This window comes from Staurois parvus, unplaced genomic scaffold (genome assembly GCF_062004578.1).
Source record: "Staurois parvus isolate SC_StPar_1 unplaced genomic scaffold, SC_StPar_1.0 ptg000634l, whole genome shotgun sequence".
Taxonomy (NCBI): Eukaryota; Metazoa; Chordata; class Amphibia; order Anura; family Ranidae; genus Staurois; species Staurois parvus.
In genome coordinates this window covers 6688693-6713889 of record NW_028318430.1, presented here as the reverse complement: position 1 = coordinate 6713889, position 25197 = coordinate 6688693, and the positions used below count along the sequence as shown (strand labels likewise).

At 41.1% G+C, this 25197-nt stretch overlaps 1 protein-coding gene across 4 annotated transcripts in view; it reads left to right on the top strand.

The window, feature by feature from the left end:
* The window catches only part of LOC149449248 (serine/threonine-protein phosphatase 2A regulatory subunit B'' subunit beta-like), a 107886-nt gene that overhangs the window by 5614 nt on the left and 77075 nt on the right, over positions 1–25197 (top strand). For 3 of the 4 annotated variants that reach the window (XM_089693534.1, XM_089693531.1, XM_089693533.1), the window contains exon 2: positions 2325–2730. In XM_089693534.1, coding sequence (XP_089549660.1) covers positions 2389–2730 — 342 coding nt within the window. In that variant the 5' untranslated portion in view covers positions 2325–2388. Of the gene's footprint in view, positions 1–2324; positions 2731–12439; positions 13016–25197 lie in introns of those variants that run through there. The other variant, XM_089693535.1, reaches the window with a different exon arrangement.

The following is a 25197-nucleotide window of genomic DNA, read 5'->3' as shown; positions in this document are numbered from 1 at the left end:
AGAAGGATGGTATCTTCTCCCTTAAGTGCAGAAGCTGTGTATAAGGCAAACATTTTCTTTTTACTCAGCGCTCCATGACATCATGATACATGAGAAGACCCATCCACCTGAAAAGGAAATGGACAGGCAATTATTAATTGTGGCTCCTCCACAGGGACTCCAGTGGTTTCTGTCCCTTTTAAGCCAGGAGCAGATGGCCCAGTGTTGGCTTGTCTTTAATAAGAAACCACTTGAACACCCTACATGCTGCCCCTACATTCTTTTACTTGGAGGCTTCAGTTTGGGTGGGCCTGGTAAGTCTGCTTTCACGCTGATCTGTTTTTCTTCTGCCTTTGCGTTTAAAAAAAAAAAAGCGGAAGAAACACATGTGATCACGTAACTCCTAGATTGTAAGCTCCAAAGAGCAGGGTTTCTCGAACACCTCGTGTATTGTATTGTTACTGTATTGTTTCATGTATTGTCCCCCCCTCTATTGTACAGCGCTGAGCAAACCCTTTGGCGCTATATAAACTCGATAAAATAAATAAATAAATGTACTGTCCCCCACTACAATGTACAGCGCTGAGCAAACCTTTTGGCGCTATATAAATACTTTATAATAACAATCCTATGGAACTTTTCACACTAATCCATTGTGGGTCTGCTGTGTTTAGTAAAATCTTGCCGCATTTTTTGGTGTGATTAAAAAAATGCACCAAAATCGCACCTCCCCATTGAAATGCATTGCAAACGTTGCAAAAACACACCCGCTTTGCGTTTTTTGATGCAGTTTTTGAGTCACAGGTCCTGTGAGAAATGTACTGCAAACGTGGTAAAAACGCATATGTGTTTTTCCTACAGATTGGTGTGAAAGTAGCCTATGAACCAGCCAGGTAGGGGGTAGTGTTAATGAATCCAGTTGGTCGACTGTGCTTTTACCTCCAGTAGCCAGTGTGAAGTATTGCAGATGCAAGCTGCAAGAGCCATTTAAGTAGGCACCTTGATTCTCACCTTTCGCTTCTGTATCTCAAGTGGATGTTGGGGAAAAGGATGGAGTAGCATATGGCACACTCCATCTACAGTCTCCTGGTAACCCAACACATATAAAATGCAAGGTACAAGGAGGTCATTTTGTGACTTCTCTCACCTGTGCAGAAGCTAGATCTAGTTAGTAACTCTAAACTATATCTTTAACTAGAATGCACCTGCTATATACCTCTGTTCCTTTTGTTTCCTCTATTAAAAGCAAGCTTTTTTTCCCTATAACCTTTTTATTGAAAAAAAGATGAGCACAAGAGAGGTGACAAAGGCATAAAATGAGGTACAGAGGACTGAACGATAAGTACATGTATGACATTAAAATGATTATAATTTGATGTGATCACCCCATTCACTAAGGAATCATATGTTGTCCACAATTGGTAGGTGCTGGAAGTGATTGTATCCTAAGTAAATGTGGAGATTAGTTACTTTGGCCAGTCAGAAGTGTGGGAGAAATTGCACCCCTGGTACTTGCAGTAAACCTTAAGAAAGGAAAGACAGGAGGTTGGAGGGAAAAAAAAGTTGGGGGGGGGGGGATAAAGAGAGAGGAAATAAGAGGGGAGGGAGAGAGGAATAGGGGAATGGGGCTCATAAGAAGGAGGATGAAAATCTGATGAAGAATACATCCAGAATTGTCCCCAGGTTGAATAGGCACATATACATCAAACAATTCGCTGTATTGACTCTCTAGGCATTGGTATTCACAAGAGTAGCATTTTCTACAATCTAAAGTGTAACCAGCAAAATTTAAAACTTGATGTAATGAGTTATTCTCTTCTGTACAATATCTTTCCATTCTTCCATTTCTGCAATCTTAATGCTGATAAATCTCTCCATAATCATACGTGATTGAGGTTTCCTCCAATGAACAGGGGCCACAAATTCTAGCTGAATTTACCATATGCATTGCAACAGATTTGAAATCGTGACATGTAGGCAATAATAAAACACCCAGTGTCGAGTAAATACCACCAAAAGAAAGCTCTATTTGTGTGAAAAAAATGATACAAATTTCATATGGGTATAATGTTGCATGACCACACAATTGTCATTCAAAGTGTCACAGTGCTGAAAGCTGAAAATTGGTCTGGCAGGAAGGGGGTATAAGTGCCTTGTAGGCAAGTGGTTAAATAAAAAAAACTATATAAACAGGTCACAGACAAAAAACTGTAAAAATCAAACTTTTTTTATGCAGTTGTATAGAACTTCTTCTTTTTCCAAATGTTATTTGCAAACATTTTGAATATTTGTAATTCAACATTCTGCATAATGTAATACAGTATTTCTTTATGGATTTTTTATAGGTGTATCAATTTTTATTTCCTAAAACTCAACTGCAGACACGCTGCAAAACAGAGAAGTTTAGCCATGCCTACAAATAAGATTCTCCAACCTGTTTTGAAAGTGAAAGTCGATCAACTATTTCTGTATTGGTTAAGTGAGACACCGACACAACTGATACTCAAAGACTACCTGAGAAGAATAAAAAATGGAGAGAATGTCATGGTTGACACTTTGGAAGATGGTATGGATGCTTCACTACCAAGCAGTAAAAAGTTGTCACACAAAACAATGGATAACTTATCTTTGTCACCTGGGACTCCTTACAGTCCTCCATCTCGCTCACCTTCTTCTCTCCCTATTGGGCCATTTGGCAGCCCGCGGAGCGGATTCACCCCCAGAACACGTAAATCCATTGGCTCAAGATTGGTAAGTAATTTGAATAGGATATATCGGAATGTGATTGTTTATCTTGCCAGAAAATTCCTTGCAGCTTTGTGCATAAAGCTTAAGGGGTAGTGCAAGGACCTGCCTAGTTGGATACAGTTGAATTTTTTATTTTTTTTTATTTAGGTAGGCCCTTATAGTTTTAGCAACTGTGTATTATGTCTACCCCAGTGGTGGGGCATGTTTTGGTGAGTAGATAATGCTTTTAACAGTGGATGTGGCCAGTTGACTGCGACCAGCTTCGCACTAAAGTGATTTCAGATCAGTAATTTGTGTCCCCTAGCTGTAATAGGTACATTTTTGGCATACATAAAACACATACTGTAATGTGAATTATACCAAGACAACAGCTGGACACAGCACTGCTATCTTTTAAAGTGCAGAATAAAACTGTATGTGCCGACCCTCGAATGGCTCTTGAAATGAAGCTGATGCTACTCCCTTGCATAGTAGTGAGCTATTTTAAGACGCCTAGTGAAATTTCCAGATACATTGGCATTCCTCAAAGGATTAGCTTAAAACTTCATTCTGTGTCATCTATCTGCCTCTGCCTCTGACAGCTGGTGTAATACTGGCATTTGATTCTAAATATATCCATCATTCATATTTCCTACTATATCCACCCACTGAGCTCTACCTGTGAAATGAGGATGCGTTTTGAGCGTCACTTGCAATGTAATAGGACTGATAGGTGTTAAAGCCCAACTATTCCCTGTATTGATCTTCCATGAACTGAATAATCTTTATTGCATTTTTAAAAATCTTTTATCCCTTCAGTTTCAACAAGGCAAAGTTGTTTGGTGTGGAGTTGTGCTGGAAAGAATGCCTGGCACAGCTGGTCACATAATAATATGCGTTATTATTTGCATTCTTATGAGTTGTGAGCTTGACAGAAAAGGATTACTATTATTGCTTCCTAGTCAAGTAACTCTATCAATGCATGTTCAAACACATTTCTAGAATTTAGTTTCCAAGTCACACATAAGTTTTGGCTTACTGGCTGTAGATTGTGCAGGAGCAAGTCAGCCGTTTGAATTAAACTGTGGGACAATATTGGTGCGTTAATAACCTAAAATGGTGCTATGTGCCTTTGTTTTGTGCAGGTCAGTTTTAAAGGTTATGTACACCAAAAAAAACATTTTTGCAAGAAAAAAATGTGCAGTTGTGTGGTGTGTTTTTTTTTTTTTTTTTTTTTTTTTTTTTTAACAGGCTTCCAGCAAGAGAGCTGGAGGAAGTGTCAGTGGACTAAGCCACGATCCTGATGCATTTTGCCCCGCCCACCAGGGCTTGGTCAGAGAGACTTTAAAATTACACTGTATTTGCCCAGAACAGCTCCTAATTGTTTTTTCCACTTTGCTTGGAATACTTTCAATTATATGGTGTTCTGACACCTCTGAGAAGATCCTGGCCTGTACTGCAACAAATACAGACCTAAATTACAGCAGTATTAAACCCAAAATCAAAAATGTAATATTGCTATTCACCAATCATTAGATGTGGTGGCTGTATTCGTTTTGGGTTTTTTTTTTTTCCCTCTCTGTTTTTGTCTTGTGATCTGGCCTGTAACACACCTCCTGTGTTAGAGTGCCCCCTCTCTGGAGGAATTTATTTATTACAGGTACTTATATAGCACCATCAATGTACTCAACGCTTTACTTATATATTGTACATTCACATCAGTCCCTAACCCTCAAGGTCCCTAACTTGATACATAAATATACTAGGACCAATTTAGACAGGATCCAATTAATCTACCAGCATGTCTTTGGAGTATGGGAGGAAACCGGAGTACCAGGAGGAAACCCATGCAGGCACAGGGAGAACATGCAAACTCCAGGCAGGTGGGGCTATGGTTGGGGTGAATGAGCACAGGGGACACCTCTTGGACAGCAGCATTGTGGGTCTGTGGGGAGAGGAGTGTTAGATGTACTAGTAGATTTAGCTACAATAACCACTTGCCTACCAGGCACACTTACCCCCTTTCTGCCCAGGCCAATTTTCACCTTTTGGCACTGTCACACTTTGACAATTGCACAGTCATCCAACACTGTACTCATATGAAATATTTATAATTTTTTCACACAAATCGAGATTTCTTTTGGTGGTATTTAATCACCACAAATTTTTATGTATATTTTTTTTTTTGCTTTGGTCTTTGCCATGGTGGAGATTTTGGAATCTGATTGCTGGATTGCTCCTCTGGACAGGTGTCTTTTATACAGGAAACAAAATGAGATTAGCAGCACTCCCTTTAAGAGACTGCTTCTAATTTCAGTTTGTTACCTGTATGAAAGACACCTGGTAGCCAAAAATCCTGCTGAATGATAGGGGATCAAATACTTATTTCCCTCATGAACATACAAATCAGTGCATAATTTGTTAGACATGCATTTCTCTTGAATTTTTTCGTTGCTATCCTGTCTCTGTGTTAAAATACACCTACCATTCGATTTTATATATAATTTTTTTTTTTTCTACTTCTGTGACCAGAGCAATACAATGTTACCATAGTAACATTGTACTACTCTGGGCAAGTGATCAGAATTAAATTTTTTTTTTACAAATTTATTGCTTATACCACCGAATTTCATTGGTATATGCAAGCATTTTTACTGAATGAAACTGATTCATTCAGTAGTTTTTGTTGTGATCAGCTGTAATTGGCCACAGCTGTTTACATGCTACAAATGGGCTGTGATTGGCCCAGTCTGTACATGTGACTACTGACCAATCACAGCTAGCAGCACAGTTGTAACCAATGAATGGCATGTGATGTGCTCTGATTGGTCACAGCGATCACATGACACTGGCACTCCCTTCCTTCCCTCTTTCTTTCCGTCCTCCCCTTCCCTCTTTTTCTTTCCGTCCTCCCCTTCCCTCTTTTTCTTTCCGTCCTCCCCTTCCCTCTTTTTCTTTCCGTCCTCCCCTTCCCTCTTTTTCTTTCCGTCCTCCCCTTCCCTCTTTTTCTTTCCGTCCTCCCCTTCCCTCTTTTTCTTTCCGTCCTCCCCTTCCCTCTTTTTCTTTCCGTCCTCCCCTTCTCTCTTTTTCTTTCCGTCCTCCCCTTCTCTCTTTTTCTTTCCGTCCTCCCCTTCCCTCTTTTTCTTTCCGTCCTCCCCTTCCCTCTTTTTCTTTCCGTCCTCCCCTTCCCTCTTTTTCTTTCCGTCCTCCCCTTCCCTCTTTTTCTTTCCGTCCTCCCCTTCCCTCTTTTTCTTTCCGTCCTCCCCTTCCCTCTTTTTCTTTCCGTCCTCCCCTTCCCTCTTTTTCTTTCCGTCCTCCCCTTCCCTCTTTTTCTTTCCGTCCTCCCCTTCCCTCTTTTTCTTTCCGTCCTCCCCTTCCCTCTTTTTCTCTCCGTCCTCCCCTTCCCTCTTTTTCTTTCCGTCCTCCCCTTCCCTCTTTTTCTCTCCGTCCTCCCCTTCCCTCTTTTTCTCTCCGTCCTCCCCTTCCCTCTTTTTCTCTCCGTCCTCCCCTTCCCTCTTTTTCTCTCCGTCCTCCCCTTCCCTCTTTTTCTTTCCGTCCTCCCCTTCCCTCTTTTTCTTTCTGTCCTCCCCTTCCCTCTTTTTCTTTCCGTCGTCCTCCCCTTCCCTATTTTTTTTTTTTTTCTTTTTCCTTCCTCTCCCCTTTTTTTCCTTTCTTCCTTCTAAAACATTTGACTGTGCCATTTCATGAGGTAATTTACGAGGGCATATTTAGCGGTGGTGCAACTGGTGGCGAGTAACTCTAAAGGCCTGGCTAGTAGCTCAGGAATTGAAATTTTGAGCCCTGCCTTATAGTCTGGTAGTTTAGATCACACTGAAGTGGTGAAAAAGTAATGCAGGAGCTGTTTTTCAAATCACACCTATTAAGACAATGCCATAGAAATACATTGAATGCAACTTAAAGTGCAACATGTGATTTACAAATTGCAACTGAAGTCGCAGTGGTGTGAACTAGGGCTAAAGTCGAGCCCCAGCCTAGACTTTTGCTTTTGGGTAGAATATGAGAATATTAGTAAGGTTGGGCAGTTTGGCCAGGGGTTGAAACCCTTGTCAATACCCTTGTCAAAATGTATTGCTCTTAGAATTACTGACCTGTAAGGATCTTGGAGTTTGCTTATTTTCCTTTTCTACATGCTTGTTAGGGGTCCGTGTTTAAAGGTATTGAATGGAGAGGGTCAGTATGGTAGCCTGACAACTAGTGCTTTCTTTGGGAGGCCTTGAATTTCTCTAATTATAGGTTTGCTTTGATCAACAACATCCAATAGTGGGCAGTAGAATAATTTGGCAATCTAAAGCTTTGGCAGCCAGCCTTGTAAGTGGGAGTATTTCTCACTCTGATGTTCATCATGAAAAATCTTGACAATGTGTTAAGATGCTTGTATTCCAAATGGTTTGAGTTGCATTTGTACAATTAGTAAATGCCACAAATGACCCATTATTTTAAATAAATAACAAACAGAACGTTTTTTATGTGGGTAGTCCTATTCCCTGTTTAAAAAAAAATCATTAAAAAGGCTATTTGTATATTCTTCAAATAAAAGCTAATATCTAAAGTATGGCCATGAAATGCTAATCTGATGAAAATGCTGTATATGTAAATCCTGAAATTCACCTATCCCAGGCTGTAGCTGTCAATGCTCATACCCAATATCACCAGTGTTTATGGCACCTTTATGAGAATGGTGTTGGGCTGCAGAGCAATATCACATAATGTTAGACAAAGTGGGGGTTATTTACTAAAACTGGAAAATGCTAAATCCTGGTGCAGCTCTGTACCATGAAACCAATCGGCTTCCAGGTTTTATTGCCAAAGCTTAATTGAAGAAGCTGAAGTCAGAAGCTGGCTACCAGATTCTGAGTGCACCAGTTTTCCTAAATTTACCCTCGTGTAACAGAGCATTTATTCAGCTAAAAGGATCGCTCTGAATTTAAACATAAATACTGAAGTGTCCAAGATTTAGTTCTGTATTTATGAATGTCTTAATCTAGTGCAGTCCTTTTGATTCATACTCTAAATATATGAAGAGGTGTTTTGTGCTTCAGCTAAATAGTTCTGTAGTTATACATCTTGTTCTGGTAGTTTTAAGTTTTGTACATAAAATATATATATATATTTTTTTCTTTTGGTGCGGGGATTCTTCTTGTGGCCAAGCCCAATTACATCATTACATCTGCTGTAATTTCATAATTATTTTTGTTATAAAAAAATCTACACTGCTCAAATGTAAAGGAACACTTTTTAATCGGAGTATAGCATCAAGTCAGTTAAGCTCCCGGGATATTGATCTGGTCAGTTAAGTAGTAGAGGGGGTTGTTAATCAGTTATAGCTGCTTTTGGTGTTAATGAAATTAGTAACAGGTGCACTAGATGGGCAACAAAGGGACAACCCCCAGAACAGCAATGGTTTTACAGGTGGAGGCCACTGACTCCCCCAACCCCCCCCCCCCCCTACTATTTATCTTCTCTGACTGATTTTCACTAGTTTTGCATTTAGCTAGGGTCAGTGTCACTACTGGTAGCATGAGGCGATACCTGGACCCTACAGAGGTTGCACAGGCAGTCCAACTCCTCTGGGATGGCACATCAATACGTGCTATTGCCAGAAGGATTGCTGTGTCTCCCAGCACTGTCTCAAGAGCTTGGAGGAGATTCCAGGAGACAGCAGTTACTCTAGGAAAGCTGGACAGGGCCCTAGAAGGTCCCTAAACCATCAGCAGGACTGGTATCTGCTCCTTTGTGCAAGGAAGAACAGGATGAGCACTGCTGGAGCCTAACAAAATGACCTCCTGCAGGCCACTGGTTTGAATGTCTCTGACCAAACAATCAGAAACAGACTTTGGGGGGGTGACCTGAGGGCCCAACATCCTCTAGTGGGCCCTGTGCTCACTGCCAAGCACCATAGAGCTTGATTGGCATTTGCCATTGAACACCAGAATTGGCAGATCTGTCACTGGTGCCCTGTGCTTTTCACAGATGAGAGCAGGTTCACCCTGAGCACATGTGACGGACGTGAAAGGTATTGGGATGAAATCCCTGGACCCATTATCAAACCTTACGCTGGTGCAGTGGGTCCTGGGTTCCTTCTGGTGCACGGCAATGCCCAGCTTCATATAGTAAGAGTATGCAGGCAGTTCCTGGAGGATGAAGGAATTGATACCATTGAATGGCCCTCCATGCTCACATGACCTAAATCCAATAGAACTCTGGGATATCATGTTGCAGTCCATTCGATGCTACCAGGTTGCACCTCAGACTGTCCATGAGCTCAGTGATGCCCTGCTTATCCGTCATCTCATTAGGAACATGCCCCAATGTTGTCAGGCATGCATTCAAGCATGTGGAGGCCATACAAACTACTGAGTACCATTTAGAGTTGCTGCAATGAAATTTCAGCAAAATGGACTAGCTTGCTGCATCATTGTTTCACTTTGATTTTCAGGTTGTCTTTGATGGAAATAAAAATCAACCTACAGAGGACTGAATTCAAACGATGGGGCATCCTTACGTTTCTAACACATTACCCAGTCCATGTCAGTATAGATATCCAGCGTGATATTTTTCCCCATTGAGATCTGATGTGTTTTCAAAGTGTTCCTTTCAGTATTTAGCTGTTCAAGCTACACTGTTCAAAAAAGTTTTAACTGTTTTCAGATTGATAAAATACTTTATAGTGTGCTCTAATTGGTTTTGTAGGTACAGGCGTAAATCAATTTACGAACTCCTCGGTTTAACGGTTTTCAGGTTACGAATGAAAATCCATTGAAAATAATGCCTTGGTTTACAATTTTTTTTCAGAATACAAACAGATTAATTGGTTTTCAATGCATTTACAAGTGTTTTTTTGTTATTTTTTTTTAATCATGTCCCTGTACAGTATTTATGCCTTTTTAACCGCCGCCCGCCATATAATAATATGACGGACTCAAGGTGGTTCTCTTGTTCTGGGAGGACGTCATATGACGTCCTCCCATTCTAACCGTGCATTCGCGGTGATTGGCGGTGTGCTGTGTACCTCGGACACAGAGGATCACCGATCCACGGAAAGAGCTGAAGATGTTGGCTCGGTCATGTGATCAGCTGTGTCCAATCACAGCTGATTGCATGTAAACAGGGAAATGCCGGTTATCGGCATTTCTCTCCCCACGAGCTGTCACTGACAGCTCGAGAGGAGAGCCAGTAATTGGCATTCCTTGGAGGGGACATATACACAGATCATCAGGGCACTGATGATCAGTGTAGTCCCAGCAGCGCCACCTGTCAGTGTCCATCAGTGCCAGCTCTCAGTACTCACCCATGCCACCTGCCAGTGCCACATTTCAGTGCCCATCTGAGCTGCCTTTCAGTGCCACCTATCAGTGCTGGCAGTCAGTGCCACCTATAAGTGCTAGCAGTCAGTGCCGCCTTTCAGTGTGCATCCGTGCCATATGAGTGCTGCCTATCAGTGCCACCTACCAGTGCCTCATCAGTGCAAATTATCAGTGCAGCCTCATTAGTGCACATCAGTGAAGGAGAAAAATCACTTATTTACAAAATGTTATAACAAAAACTAAGAAAAAACTTTTTTTTTTTTCAAAATTTTCAGTGGTTTTTGGTTTAAGAAAAAATAAAAAAACCCAGAGGTGATTAAATACCACCAAAATAAAGCTCTGTCACAAAAAAATGACAAAATTTCAAATGGGTACAGTGTTGCATGTCCACGCAATTGTAATTCAAAGTGCAACAGTGCTGAAAGCTGGAAATTGGCCTGGGCAGGAAGGCGGTATACCAGTAAGTGCCCTGTAGGCTAGTGGTTAAAGTGCACTCCCTCCCTCCTAGATTGTAAGCTTGAAAGAGCAGGGCCCTCGATCCCCTCGTTTTGCATTGTATTGGTATTGTTCTGTCTTATGTTCTGTCCCCCTCTGTAATGTACAGCGCTGAGCGAACTACTGGCGCTTTATAAATACTGTATAATAATAATAAAGAGTTTTGCACAGATAAAATATATATACATTTTTTTTTTTTTTAACTTTTTTTTCTGACCTCCGTAATGGATTATTTAGTTGGTTTTCAATGCATTCCTCTGGGAAATCACATTTTGGTTTAGGAATTTTTCGTAGTACGAAAAGTCCTGCAGAAAGCATTAAATTCAGAAACCGAGGTACACCTGTATATTTCTAGGAATGTGCTTGTTTTGACAGCAATACCTCTGTACAGCCAGCAGATGTCACTGCAATAGCTCTTTTGATGTTTAGTGTGGCTTTGCAGGCTGATAAATGTTAGGGCTTTTATATCTCCTATAAATATTACTAGGTAAAAGTTTTTAAACACAATCTCCAATGTCTGGGGATATCTGTTTACAATATGCATGATACCTAACACTTTATCAATTGTTTTTTCTATGTATAACAATGTGCCAGTGCATACTGTTGTAAGAAAATCGCCTGTATTGAGCGTAAACACCCTTTTTGTTTTGCAGAATGTTTCATGGTGGTGTGGGAGCGATAAACACTTTTTTTAGGTTTTGTAATATAATAAAGCAATATTTAAAAAAAAAAAAAGACACCCCAAAGAAGTCCTTGTTCATTCTGTGGTGCAAATTCTCTTGTGTAATCACTTTCATATGTTGAGTGAATGAGGAATGTATGATTCTGTTGGTCAGGTGGGAAGCGATAAATAGCTTGCATGTATTCACTATAAATAACTCCAAGCTTTGGTGTGGCTATTACAATCCTTGAAGCTAAAAAAAGCCCGCATTCAAAAGAGTCAAATAATATCATTGTACCATTGTCCCTGAAATGTAGTTTACCTTTTAGAAAGACTAAAAAAGGAACCTTTTTTTAACTTTACAATATTTGTTTTAATGTGATGAAGAAATGGCCTTTGTCAGTGCAGAGGGGAAAAGGCAGTCCTGGTCACCTTGAATAGAAATCACAGAAGTGAGTCTGTAAAGAGGCAAAGCACGTGTATCTGTGAACAGGCTAAAAAAAAAAAAAAAAAAAAAAAAGAGAGAGATTAGCCTCTAAAGTCAGTTTTAGGTGCATTGGAAGACCCTGGGGCTTAGAGGCAATGTCCAACAATTGTAATTGCATGGTCTTTCGCATCTGATTTTTCTCATATGAGAACTGTACACATTAAACAAAATTATTGGTTCTGTTATGAGAAAAATGTTGGAGTTTGTCCCTCCTGGAAATTTTAACTTGGGAAATCTGAATCGAATGTTAAAAGTTGTTTACACGTTATACAAAAATCCTATACGAAATTCCTCATACGGAATTTGTCCTCCGATTTATTCTCATAGTGTCTACCCCAATTTAGCAGGGGACAGCCAAATTTCAATCCATCTATGACCATTCCCATTTCTGAGAGAGATATAGATAGATATAGATAGAGATATATATATATATATATATATATAATATAAAAATCTCTATTTAGTTTTTATTATTTGTTTTTAAAAAGTAGGTCTAAAGCCCAATTTTAAGTGTTCACTTTTTATGTTTATTACTGTGCTAGTTACTACTTTCTTGCATGCCACAATTTGCAGTTAATGTTCAATGGTCAATGTATACCTCTATCTCCAATTCTGTTAATATTTTACTATTTGACTTAGATTTGTGTAGCCCAAGAAACCAACACACAGTGCTTTGCAGTTCTAAATTCTGCTGATTGAATGGCTCTCCTGTTTCTGCCTGGCTCTATCAGTCCCTACATATTTGCTGATGTGATAGAGGCCACATTGAAGGGAACAGGAATGTGAATGCACTAGTGAGTGCCTGTTGACAGTCCTGGGTGTACTTCATTCACAGAGCACTACCAGTGAGGTTTGACAAACTAGAAAGACAGCAGGAAATTGCATCTTGGCTACTAAGTTTGTTTCGGCTGATTTTTCATTTCTGTCCTGCTTCTGTCTCTTAACTTTTCCTCACTAGGTGGTGGAAAGAATCAACCTGTTGCTTAACTTAGGGCTCAGTGTGTGGAATGTCTTTTGTAAAGGGCATCCCCCCTCGGTGACTCTGCAAGCAGTGTCTTTATCTGGCAGTCTGCTAGCTTTTGTCAATGTATAGACCTGGAGAAAGTTGCTGCACTTTCTGCAAGTTTTCCGATTGAAGTTGGAGCCAAGTTTTGTACATATTTTGGGCTTTCCTTGTGGCATTGAAGGATTTATATGAAATCTGGAAATATGAGAATGAAAGAGATTTCTTTGCGGCAGGATCCGGATCTTAGAAAGGAATTGGCACTGCTGGCTCGTGGATGTGATTTTGTTTTGCCTTCAAGATTTAAGAAAAGACTCAAAGCATTTCAGCAGATCCAGGTTGGCTAATACATGTATATTGAAAATTTGTGTTAGGCTCTATTAGTGTATGCTTGTTGATTTCTTATGCCTATAGTCATGATATACCTATTGCTCATAGTTCAGTCTTGTGGAATATTTTTTTCATTTCAATTGGACTGCTTAATCAGTTGCTATCTTATTTTACCTATATTAATGAGTGAATGTGCAGCAACGACTGTGATTCTTGATAACTAAACTCATTCCAACTTTGAAAACTTTCAGTTGTCTTGGACATGCTTATTGTATGCAGTAACAGCCCTTTAATTGCCATTCTTATAGGTATACAGAGAGCTAAAGCAGGTTTTGTTTTAATAACTTATTTCAGTTTTGAGCTCTTCAAAGCAGCAGTTGATTAATTTCTGTTAGGCCGGGTGCATGAGGAAACAGAGAAGGATTGTACATCTTTGTTTCCTGATGTAGGAAATTTAGTTCAGAGCTATTTATCTTTTTAGCATCTTAAAAAAAATGTGCCACCTATTTCTATATTAATGGTACAATGCAGCCAACAACCTGTGGCATTAATACATGCAAAACAGTAGGCAAACGTTTTAAAGTGTACGTTACCCTAACATTATAGTTTTCATATTTTCACCATTATGGTCTGTTAAATACTAATAATTGTTGTCTCTTTTGAGTGTAGAAAAAAAAATACCTGTTGATTATTCCAGAAATGTTGTTAGTTGTTTAAGTGGTTGTAAAGTAGTTTTTTTCACTTGTACCTACATATAAGGCTTACCTGAAGGTACTGTAAATATCTCCTGAACGTTCACCGTTTAGTAGATATTTACTTTTAAAGGAGTACCGGCGTATGTGCTCTCAGAGCTGTGTGCCATTAAAAAGTGAGTTCTGCGCACATGCGCAGGAGTGACGTCATCGCGGCTCAGCCATTCAAGCTGCTGCAGCCCGTGAATACGGAAGCCCTGTCAGTCATGACAGTGTGCCGCTGGAGGGGTTCTTTTTCAGGTATGTTTCACATAACGTGCTGCTAGTATGCGATACATACTAGCACATTATGCAATTGTCTTGCAGGTGGGTTTTTTTTGTGTTTGTTTAAGGTCGCAGTTTGCTACCGCTTCTAATGTCCTGTACTCTGTTCTGCAATCTTAGGGTCCTTTCACGCAGGCGGTCCATTTTTAATTCATCGGTTCAATTGCGCTTTATTTTTTTTTTTTTTCAAAATCAGAGCTAAATGGATCAAGACTTCACTTTTTACCTTTTTTTTGTTTTCATATCCATTTTTTTTTCATACGTCTTTCATCCTTCCTTTTTTTTTTTTTTTTTTTTCTTTCATTCGTTTACATCTGTTTTTGATCAGTTTATATACATCTTTCATCCAGTCCGGTTTTTTTTTTTTTTTTTCTTACAGAAGAAAAATAGGGTTTTCTTTCGTTCAAAAAAAATCAATGTTAAAGGATGCGGACATTAACAGATGTAAACAGATTATCATCTGTTTACATCCGCTAGTCTATAGAAATACATGGGTGTCCGTTTTTTCGTAAACTGACAGATGAAAAACTGACATACGGAATGCCCGTGGGCAAGGACCCTTACAAGTTACATTGTTCCCCGTTATCTCTGAGAACTAAACAATGCTCCTTCGGTATGTTATGGAGAAGGGGGGAGGTTTCTGTAGTCCTATTCCAAGTGACAACATTGCTTCTCCATCGATACAGCACAGTGAGTGTTGTCATACTAAGACAGTGTTTTTAATGACCAGATCAGCAAGTGAAAACAGAGCTTGAAAATAGAAAACAAATGCAGATACCAGTTCTAAGGCCTGGTTTACACCTATGGAGTTTTGATTTTGATCCATTTCTGCAGTGCGTTTTTAATGCATTTATGATGTACTTTGATGTGTCCTTCCAATCTGAGAGCCCTGGAGCAGTTGGTGAAAGAAGAGTGGTCCAAAATTCCAGTAGAGGTGTAAGAAACTCATTGATGGTTACAGGAAGCCATTGATTTCAGTTAGCACCAATAGCACACACAGGTGCAAACTAGGCCTAAGAACTAGTAAGCCGCAGTATATTAGATTTTTGTTCTTGGGTTTAGATACACTTTTTTTGGCTTGCAATGTGTGTGTTCGAAAACCTATTTATACATTTTTCCTCAGATATGTTGGCTGTCATTCATGACTTGGTGTCCTGCAAATCCATTAACATAAAAAGGCATACAATTGCTTGACTGTACAACTTGCATTTAACATCACCCTTTCATTAAAGTCAATTAAAAAAAAATGTGGTGATTGTGATTTGGAGCATGTGCTATTGTTCTGGGATTGACTGTGTAAAACTGCACATGAGATTCCTCTCATTTCTTCAGTGAAGGCCTCTAATCACTAGCAGTTTCAGTTGCTCACTTGCATGACTTCAGCCTAAAAGAACACGTAAATCTTGTGGTGGTTGGGAAGTGCTGGAGTACTCATGCTGCTTTTTGATATGTACAAATTCACATGCAAAATATATTTAATTTATAAAAATAAAATTGATCTGTGTGTGTGGGTTTTTTTTATGCAGATTCTGCTTCGCAATGTGGGCAGTGTCTATGTAGTCCTTGTGCCCAAAAATTGTTTTTTGGGGGGTTTTTTTTACATGCGTTTTTGACTTGGCTGTTAAGGAGGTTCTGGTGATTAAAGTAATTTTATTGTTGCGCAGTCAGAATCTGTATCTGTCATTATTTGGTTGAACGTGAAAAGAGAGACTGCTAGTTGAATCTAGCATACCAGAGCTGACAACAAGATGTTCAGTATTCAGAGTCCCAGGCTGATGAGAGTTGAAAATCCCTTCCTTATAGGGATGTTGTCTCACACTAGTTAGAAAGGACAGTAATGACAAGTCCCAGGCATACACTCTTAATTCTTCGAGGTTATTTCTAAGATACTATATTTATATAACACACTTTATTACTGTAAATAAGCTACAAAGTTAAGGAAAGCCGATACCATCAGTTTTTTTTTTTTAAATCTTGTCTTACCACTGCTCTTATATTTCCTGCATGCAGCTGCTAATCAGATCATTTGTATATACCTACAGTCATGGGCAAAAATATTGGCACCCTGCGTTTCTGTCAGATAATGCACCACTTCACCCAGAAAATTGTTGCAATTACAAATGTTTCGCATTCTCATGTTGTTTTTCTTTTGCTTGTATTGGTATGACACAAAAAAGCCAAGTCCAAATCTGACAAATTCCACATAAAACCTCCAAAATTGACTGGACAAAATTATTGGCAGTTCTAAGAAATAATTGCATTCCAAATTTGTGATGCTCCTGTAATTTGTAATTAAACTCACCTGTATGAATTAACGGGTGCTGACAATATAGAAATCACACTGGCAACCAATTAAAATGGTGAACAATTGACTCAACCTTTCTGTTGTGTATCTGTGTGCCACGAGGAGCAAAGAATTATCTGACGATTTGAGAACAAAAATTGTGGAAAAACGAGGTACAGTTTCCAGGTTACAAGTCTATTTCCAGAGATCTTAATGTTCCTGTGTCCACTGTCCAAGTTTACAGCCCATGGCACGTAGCTAATCTCCCTGGACCAAAGAGAAAAATTGATCAAAAATTGCAAAGAAAGATTTTTAGAATGGTGGGTGGATAAAGAACCTTGATCAACTTCCAGACAAATTCAAGCTGACCTTCAGGCACAGGGTACAACCATGTCAGCTCACACTATATGTCACCATCTTAATGAAAAGGGACGCTATGGTAGCCGACCCAGGAGAACCTCACTGCGGACACAGAAACATAAAAAAGCCAGACTGGAGTTTGCCAAAACTTACCAGAGGAAGCCAAAATTCTTTTGGGAGAATGTGCTGTGGACAGATGAAACAAACCTACATCATTCTACTGTTTTCATAAAAAGCAATGAGGCCTTTAAAGAAAAGAATACAGTCAAACATAGTGGAGGTTCACTGATGTTTTGGGGTTGCTTTGCTTCTTCAGGCACTGAATGTCTTGACCATGTGCATGACATTTCTGAATTCTGAAGACTACCAAAGAATTTTGGGGTGCAAGGTATGGCCCAGTGTCAGAAAATTGGGTCTTCATTAGAGGTCATGGGTCTTGCAGCAGGACAATGACCCAAAGCACATGTCAAAAAGCACCCAGAAATGGTTTTAAACAAAGCGCTGGGGAGTACTGAACTGGCCAGCAATGAGTCCAGATCTTAATCCCATTGAGCACCTCTGGAGAGATCTTAAAACGGCATTTGGGAAAAGGAACGCTTTCAATATGAGAGACCTGCAGCAGTTGGCGGTAGAAGAGTGGTCCGAAATTCCAGTAGAGAGTTGTAAGAAATTCTTTGATGGTTACAGGAAGTGATTTCAGTTATTTTTTCCAAGTGATGTGCTACCAAATATTAAACTGAGAGTGTCAATTTTCTCCAGTCCATTTTTGGGGTTTTGAGTGGAATTTTTGGCTTTTTGTTTCTCCACTTTTTTTGTGTCATACCAAGACAAACAAATTAAATAAACATGAGAATGCCTAAACATTTGTAATTGCAACAATTTTCTGGGTGAAATGTTGCATTATCTGACAAATGCAGGGGTGCCAATATTTTTGAACATGACTGTATATATTAATTTTTTTTCAATTTTGTCATGTGAACGCAAACTCTGGTGAGTGCATCTATGTAGGGCCAACATCAGTGACCTCATGCCACCGGAGTCCGTGGCTCTAAGGCATTATTGACCCTGAAAGAATTCATGCCCATTAGCAACACAGAAATGCACTCACCGGAGGTATGCAGTCACAAAAAGTTTTTACATTGGGATTTATTTGTAACTGTATGCAATATATACTGTATGTAATATAGGAGCAGTGGGGAGACATTTACCCCTGGTTCACATCTGTGCGGGTGGTGCCGCTGCGGATCCGCACAAAAATCCATGCGGCCGCACCACCCGCACAGAGGAATGCGGACCCGCGGGTGCTATTAATTCTAATGGCATGCCGCCTGTACTGGAAATCGCAACCATACTGGGAACCGAGGTTCCCTTACAGGCTGCATTTTCCGAAGAAGTGCAGGGACTTCTTATGTGCGTGTCCTGGAGCACGGGAGTCCATTCAAATGAATGGGCTCTCGTGCCCACGAAAAACGTGGCCCGCAGGAACAATGAAATGGGAACCTAGCTTACAAAGTGAGTGATTGTGTTTCCTTTCCTTATACTTTTTTCTTTTCTCTTTATAAAGTAGAAGTGAACACCCTAACTAAAACCCCCACCCCTGCCCCGCCCAATACCTGCGCTACTTACCGCGGGGTTTGCTGAGCTGTCAGTACCCTAGCAGCTTCTCCAGGAGTTCAGGGATTTGAAATCCTCGATGTTCTCCCTCTTCTTCTCCCTCAGCACTTCCAGGACGGACCAGATGGATTTTGATTAATCAGTGCTGTCAATGTGAGTGAGTATCCATTAAATTTTTTCGGTAAAGATGAACGAACCCTTTAACCACTTGCCTACCGGGCACTTATACCCCATTCCTGCCCAGGCCAATTTTCAGCTTTCAGTGCTGTTGCACTTTGACAATTGCACGGTCATGCAACATTGTACCCATATGACATTTTTTTTTTTTTTTTTTTTTTTTTAAACAAAAAGAGCTTTCTTTTGGTGGTATTTACTTGCCACTGGGTGTTTTATTTTTTGAGCTATAAACAAAAAACGCAAAAATTTAAAAAAAAGTTTTCTTTGTTTCTATTATAAAATTTTGCAAATAGGTCATTTTTTTCTCCATCACTGATGTGTGTTGATGAGGCGGCACAGGTGGGTGGCACTGCTGGGCACAGGTGGGTGGCACTGCTGGGCACAGGTGGGTGACACTGATCATCAGTGCCCCGATGATCAGTGCCGATCCCTTTGCTGACAATTGTGACAGCGTGAGTAAAGTGCAACCGAAAACCGGCAACTGTATTTACCCAGTGATCTGCTGTGTCATTGGACACAGCTGATCATGTGGTAAAAGGCCACCGTGATTGACCGTTTACCTTCTCACGTGATCAGCTGTCTCAATAGGACACAGCGATCACCGGCGGCACGCAGGGGGACGTGTTCTGGAATGAAGTCCATGGACATCGTCCCAGGATTACACAACCAGGCTGTAGCCGACCTTCAGCTATAGCGTGGTTGGGAACTTAAGTTGAAAGTAGTTGACTAGTTTTTATTAGGACTAATAATGAAACATGGTCCCTTTTTACAGTCCAGATTGGTTTGGTTTGCTGCACAAAGGTGCATTAAGCTAGTAGGGGTGGCTCTGAGCCCTGTTTACTGTATAGTAGTAAATAGTTTGTCTCAACCAGCTAACTGCTACATTCGCAGGACAGCTTTTTCTGTTGGAGGTGGAGTGGATAAGGTGCGCTGGGCAGAGGTCTTTATTCAATCCCATGTTCCCTGTGATGAGGAGTGGAGAGGATCTGGTATTGTTAATTATAGCCCTTTGGCCCTGCGCGGGTCAGTGTGTGGAGGTGAGCAGGCATTGCTGCCATTTGAGGATTTTTTTCTTTTTCACTGGAGTGAAGATCACGTCAGCACAGTTTCACTTGCATGGACTTTATGTTCCAAAAAACACAGATATATTTTTGATTGTCCTTTCGTTTGTTCATGCACAGTGTGTCCCTAAGAGTTATTGTCAAACAGCACGGGATGCTTTTTCTTTTTTAAAGAACCATTATCACAATTATTTGGATTTTGTCACAATTTTAATGTTCTGTTTCACTTATATTGATTAAGACATTTGTTTGCAAGATTTTTTCACTGAGCACTAATGTGTTGGCACAGCTAGCACTATATAGCACTATTTTTACATATTAGATAGAATTGATTTATAGCGCTTCACTATTCACAGTAATCTTAGAGCACAGCTTGTGATTTCACAGTCTTCACTCTGTTCCTGTGTGGAGTGTCCCTTCTCTTCAATCAGCTCTCAGAGCTCTCCTCACTGATGTAATTTCAGCTCCTTGCCCCCTGCTTTTAAGAGCTGAGAGATCCTATGTAAATTTAACACTTTTGAATGGATGTAGAGGACAGACAGCTGTAGATATAAACAGGCACAACTTATGTAGGATGATTTGTTTCATCTGTGTATCACCTGAGGCCAGTCACCTTACTTGGTAAATGTAAAGGTATGCAACCATTTTAAATACAGTCAGGTCCATAAATATTGGGACATCGACACAATTCTAACATTTTTGGCTCTATACACCACCACATTGGATTTCAAATGAAACGAACAAGATGTGCTTTAACTGCAGACTGTCAGCTTTAATTTGTCAGTTTGCATATGTGCCTCCCACTTGTTAAGAGACCAAAAGTAATGGGACAATTGGCTTCTCAGCTGTTCCATGGCCAGGTGTGTGTTGTTCCTGCATTATCCCAATTACAATGAGCAGATAAAAGGTCCAGAGTTCATTTCAAGTGTGCTATTTGCATTTGGAATCTGTTGCTGTCAACTCTCAAGATGAGATCCAAAGAGCTGTCCCTATCAGTGAAGCAAGCCATCATTAGGCTTAAAAAAACAAAACAAACCCATCAGAGAGATAGCAAAAACATTAGGCGTGGCCAAAACAACTGTTTGGAACATTCTTAAAAAGGAGCGCATCGGTGAGCTCAGCAACACCAAATGACATCAAAACAACTGTGGTGGATGACCAAAGAATTCTTTTCCTGATGAAGAAAACACCCTTCACAACAGTTGGCCAGATCAAGAACACTCTCCAGGTGGTAGGTGTATGTGTGTCAATGTCAACAATCAAGAGAAGACTTCACCAGAGTGAATACAGAGGGTTCACCACAAGATGTAAACCATTGGTGAGCCTCAAAAACAGGAAGGCCAGATTAGAGTTTGCCAAACGACATCTAAAAAAGCCTTCACAGTTCTGGAACAACATCCTATGGACAGATGAGACCAAGATCAACTTGTACCAGAGTGCTGGGAAGAGAAGATTATGGAGAAGGAAAGGAACTGCTCATGATCCTAAGCATACCACCTCATCAGTAAAGCATGGTGGTGGTAGTGTCATGGCGTGGGCATGTATGGCTGCCAATGGAACTGGTTCTCTTGTATTTATTGATGTGACTGCTGACAAAAGCAGCAGGATGAATTCTGAAGTGTTTCGGGCAATATTATCTGCTCATATTCAGCCAAATGCTTCAGAACTCATTGGATGCCGCTTCACAGTGCAGATGGACAATGACCCAAAGCATACTGCAAAAGCAACCAAAGCGTTTTTTAAAGGAAAGAAGTGGAATGTTATGCAATGGCCAAGTCAATCACCTGACCTGAATCCGATTGAGCATGCATTTCATTTGTTGAAGACAAAACTGAAGGGAAAATGCCCCAAGAACAAGCAGGAACTGAAGACAGTTGCAGTAGAGGCCTGGCAGAGCATCACCATGGATGAAACCCAGCGTCTGGGGATGTCTATGCGTTCCAGACTTCAGGCTGTAATTGACTGCAAAGGATTTGCAACCGAGTATTAAAAAGTGAAAGTTTGATTTATGATTATTCTGTCCCATTACTTTTGGTCCCTTAACAAGTGGGAGGCACATATGCAAACTGTTGTAATTCCTACACCATTCACCTGATTTGGATGTAAATACCCTCAAATTAAAGCTGACAGTCTGCAGTTAACCACTTGAGCCCCAGAGGATTTACCCTCCTTAATGACCAGGCCTTTTTTTGCTGTTTGGCGCTGCACTAATTCAAATGATAATTGCGCGGTCATGCAATGCTATACCCAAACAAAATTTACGTCCTTTTTTTCACACAAATAGAGCTTTCTTTTGGTGGTATTTGATCACCTGTGCTCTTTTTATTTTTTGCGCTATAAACAAAAAACCATGAAAATTTTGAGAAAAAACAATATTTTCTACTTTCAGCTATAAAAAATATATCGTAAACTCAAAGTTAGTCATAAATTTAAGCCAAAATGTATTCTGCTACATGTTTTTGGTAAAAAAAAACCCGTGCATTAGTGGGCAAACTGGCGCTATCTAGGAGGGGCGCTAACACTATCGGAAGTCACCAGTGACACTAATACAGTGATCAGTAAAAATCTGTTCACTGTAATCAATGACACTGGTGACAGGGCAGTGAAGGGGTTAACTGGGGGGGGGGGGCGATCAAGGGGTTAAATGGGATTTCTGGTGTACTGGCGGGCAATCTGGCGCTATCTGGGAGGGGCGCTAACTCTATCGGAAGTCGCCAGCGACACTGATACAGTGATCAGTAAAAATTGGTTCACTGATCAGTGACACTGGTGACAGGGCAGTGAAGGGGTTAACTGGGGGGGGTGATCAAGGGGTTAAACGGGATTACTGGTGTACTGGCGGGCAAACTGGCCCTATCTGGGAGGGGCGCTAACACTATCGGAAGTCGCCAGCGACACTGATACAGTGATCAGTAAAAATTGGTTCACTGATCAGTGACACTGGGTGACAGGGCAGTGAAGGGGTTAACTGGAGGGGGCGATCAAGGGGTTAAACGGGATTACTGGTGTACTGGCGGGCAAACTGGCGCTATCTGGGAGGGGCGCTAACTCTATCGGAAGTCGCCAGCGACACTGATCAGTAAAAATCGCTTCACTGATCAGTAACACTGGTGACAGGGCAGTGAAGGGTTAACTGGAGGGGGGGGGGCGATCAGGGGGTTAAATGTGTCCTAGAGTGTTCTAACTGTAGTGTAGTGCTTGTGTACTCACTTTTTGGATGTCTTCTTCTCTGTCTGGAACGGAATGTGTCCAGGCAGAGAAGAATGACATCATATCCTGCCCTGTGTATGTCAACACAGGACAGGATAGGACAGGGACCGATCATGTGATTTCAGCCAGAAATCACTGGTTGAAATCTAATGATTGATCCCTCCTGGATCAAATAGTGTCACCCGCGGGTCGGCGGGAGCGCGCGCCCCCTGCCGGCGAAAGTGTCGGGAGCGCGGAACCCGTTTTTAAACGTGGTTTTGCGCTCCACTGCCGCCCTGCACACGTATATACACAGTGGCAGGGCGGCAAGCGGTTAAAGAACATCTTGTTCGTTTCATTTCAAATCCATTGTGGTGGTGTATAGAGCCAAAAATGTTAGAATTGTGTCGATGTCCCAATATTTATGGACCTGACTGTATGGAAAAAAAAATAGCAAAGGGGTTGATTGCCTAACTATGGCTGTTCTGTGCCCCCTCCTCCTCTTCCTCCTCTTCCTCCTCTTCCTCCTCTTCCTCCTCTTCCTCCTCTTCCTCCTCTTCTTCCTCTTCCTCCTCTTCTTCCTCTTCTTCCTCTTCTTCCTCTTCTTCCTCTTCTTCCTCTTCTTCCTCCTCCCTCCTGTTTTTTTTTTTAATAGTGGGGTGGCTGGCTTATCCAAAGCCTGCTTATTGGTCCTTCTAATACCGCTGGGTACAGTTCAAAGACTATACAGTTTAGTATGATTATAAAGCTGAACTCTGTGAATATTAAAAATAGTCTTGCAGTGGGCCTCACCCATATTGCAAGGAGTAAATTCATGGTTTTGCCTAGGTTACCAATAAAGAACATTTTGTTTACCCTAACGCTTGGTCCTGCAAGCACCTCCTAATATGTGAACAGTCCCCCGCAGCCTCTTCTCTTCAGAGCTCTGGCCAGCAAACTTTCATATGAGATTTTTGTCTGTGCAGTTTCTGCATCTTCTATGAGCTGCCTGCACATGGCCCTGAGGTGGATGCACACGCATCTGCCAGCAGTTCTGCATGTGGGACAGGTTTATTCGCCCATTTGAATGACCCCTAAAGCAGAACTGAAACCTCCTATCTTTTACAGCTAAAAAAAAAATTGCCATATTTTGCTTCTGTTTAATTTGCAGTTGCCATGGATGGTGTTGCACATGTGATTAGTTATGACTCCAGCCATTTGAAGGCATGAAAGTTCTCTATCAAGGCATTTGCCTTGATATATATGTTACATAGTTAGTCTGGCTGAAAAAAGACAAAAGTCCATCCAGTCCAACCATTAAAAAAAAAAAAGTTTATAACCCAACACTCACAGTTCATCCAGAGGAAGGCAAAAAAAACCCAGCAAAGCATGATCCAATTTGCTCCTGCACGGGAAAAAATGAATTCCTGATCCCCCGAGAGATTCTCTGGATCAACCTTGCCTATAAATGCTTAGTATCCAGTTATATTATGTTGCCTTTTTTAAAGCAATCCACTGAGGTGGCCAGAACCAACTGTTGAGGGAGTCTATTCCACATTTTCTTACTTTGAAGAAACCTTTCCATCTTTGGAGATTACATTTCTTTTCCTCCAGACGTAAAGAGTGCCCCCTTGTCCTCTGTGATGACCTCAGGGTGAATAACTCTACACAGAGTTCACTATATAAACCACTGATGTATTTATACATGTTGATCATATCCCCCCTTAATCTCCTCTTCTCAAGAGAGAATAAATTCAATTCCTCCTACTTTCCTCATAGCTGAGCTCCTCCATGCCTCTTATCAGTTTGGTTGCCCTTCTCTGTACTTTCTCCAGTTCCCCAATGTTCTTTTTATGAATTGGTGCCCAAAATTGAACTGCTTATTCCAGATAAGGTCTTACTAATGATTTGTACAGGGGTAATGTCAGGTACCTACCGACGGTAGCTCTAGAGCTCCACAGACCGGATTTCCCCAGGGCGCGGAGTCTAAGCCCCAATCTGCTTGTTCACCAGAGCCCCTGATGGTAGGGATGGACTTGGAGTATACTGAGACCCGATTGTGGCCCCTGGGTACACCCAGCTGTGGTAGAGGGAACCGCCAGTGGCACGTAGCAGGGTGAGAGCCTGATGTGAAGAGGCAGAGCAGGTCTGGACCGCAATGGATGGATCCGTGCAGGATGGATCCGTGCAGGATGGATGGACGAAACACACTGGAACAATAGAGTCAGACAGGTCAGGTCGGTAACAGTGGAGACAGAGCGGTACAGAGCAGCAGGCAGAGAATTGTCGGGTCACAAGCCAGGTTCAGCAGCAGGAGATCAGATAATCGGGGACAGGCAGAAGAATGGTCAAACGAGCCAGGAGTCTGGGCAGGAGATGGTCAGCAGTAATCAGGATCAGGGTTCGGCAACAACAAGATACTCTCACAGGATAAACAGGAACAAGACCATAAGGCAATGTGAGCATTGCAAAAGCTGGTTTAAATAGCCCGCCCGGCGCCGACAGGCGCT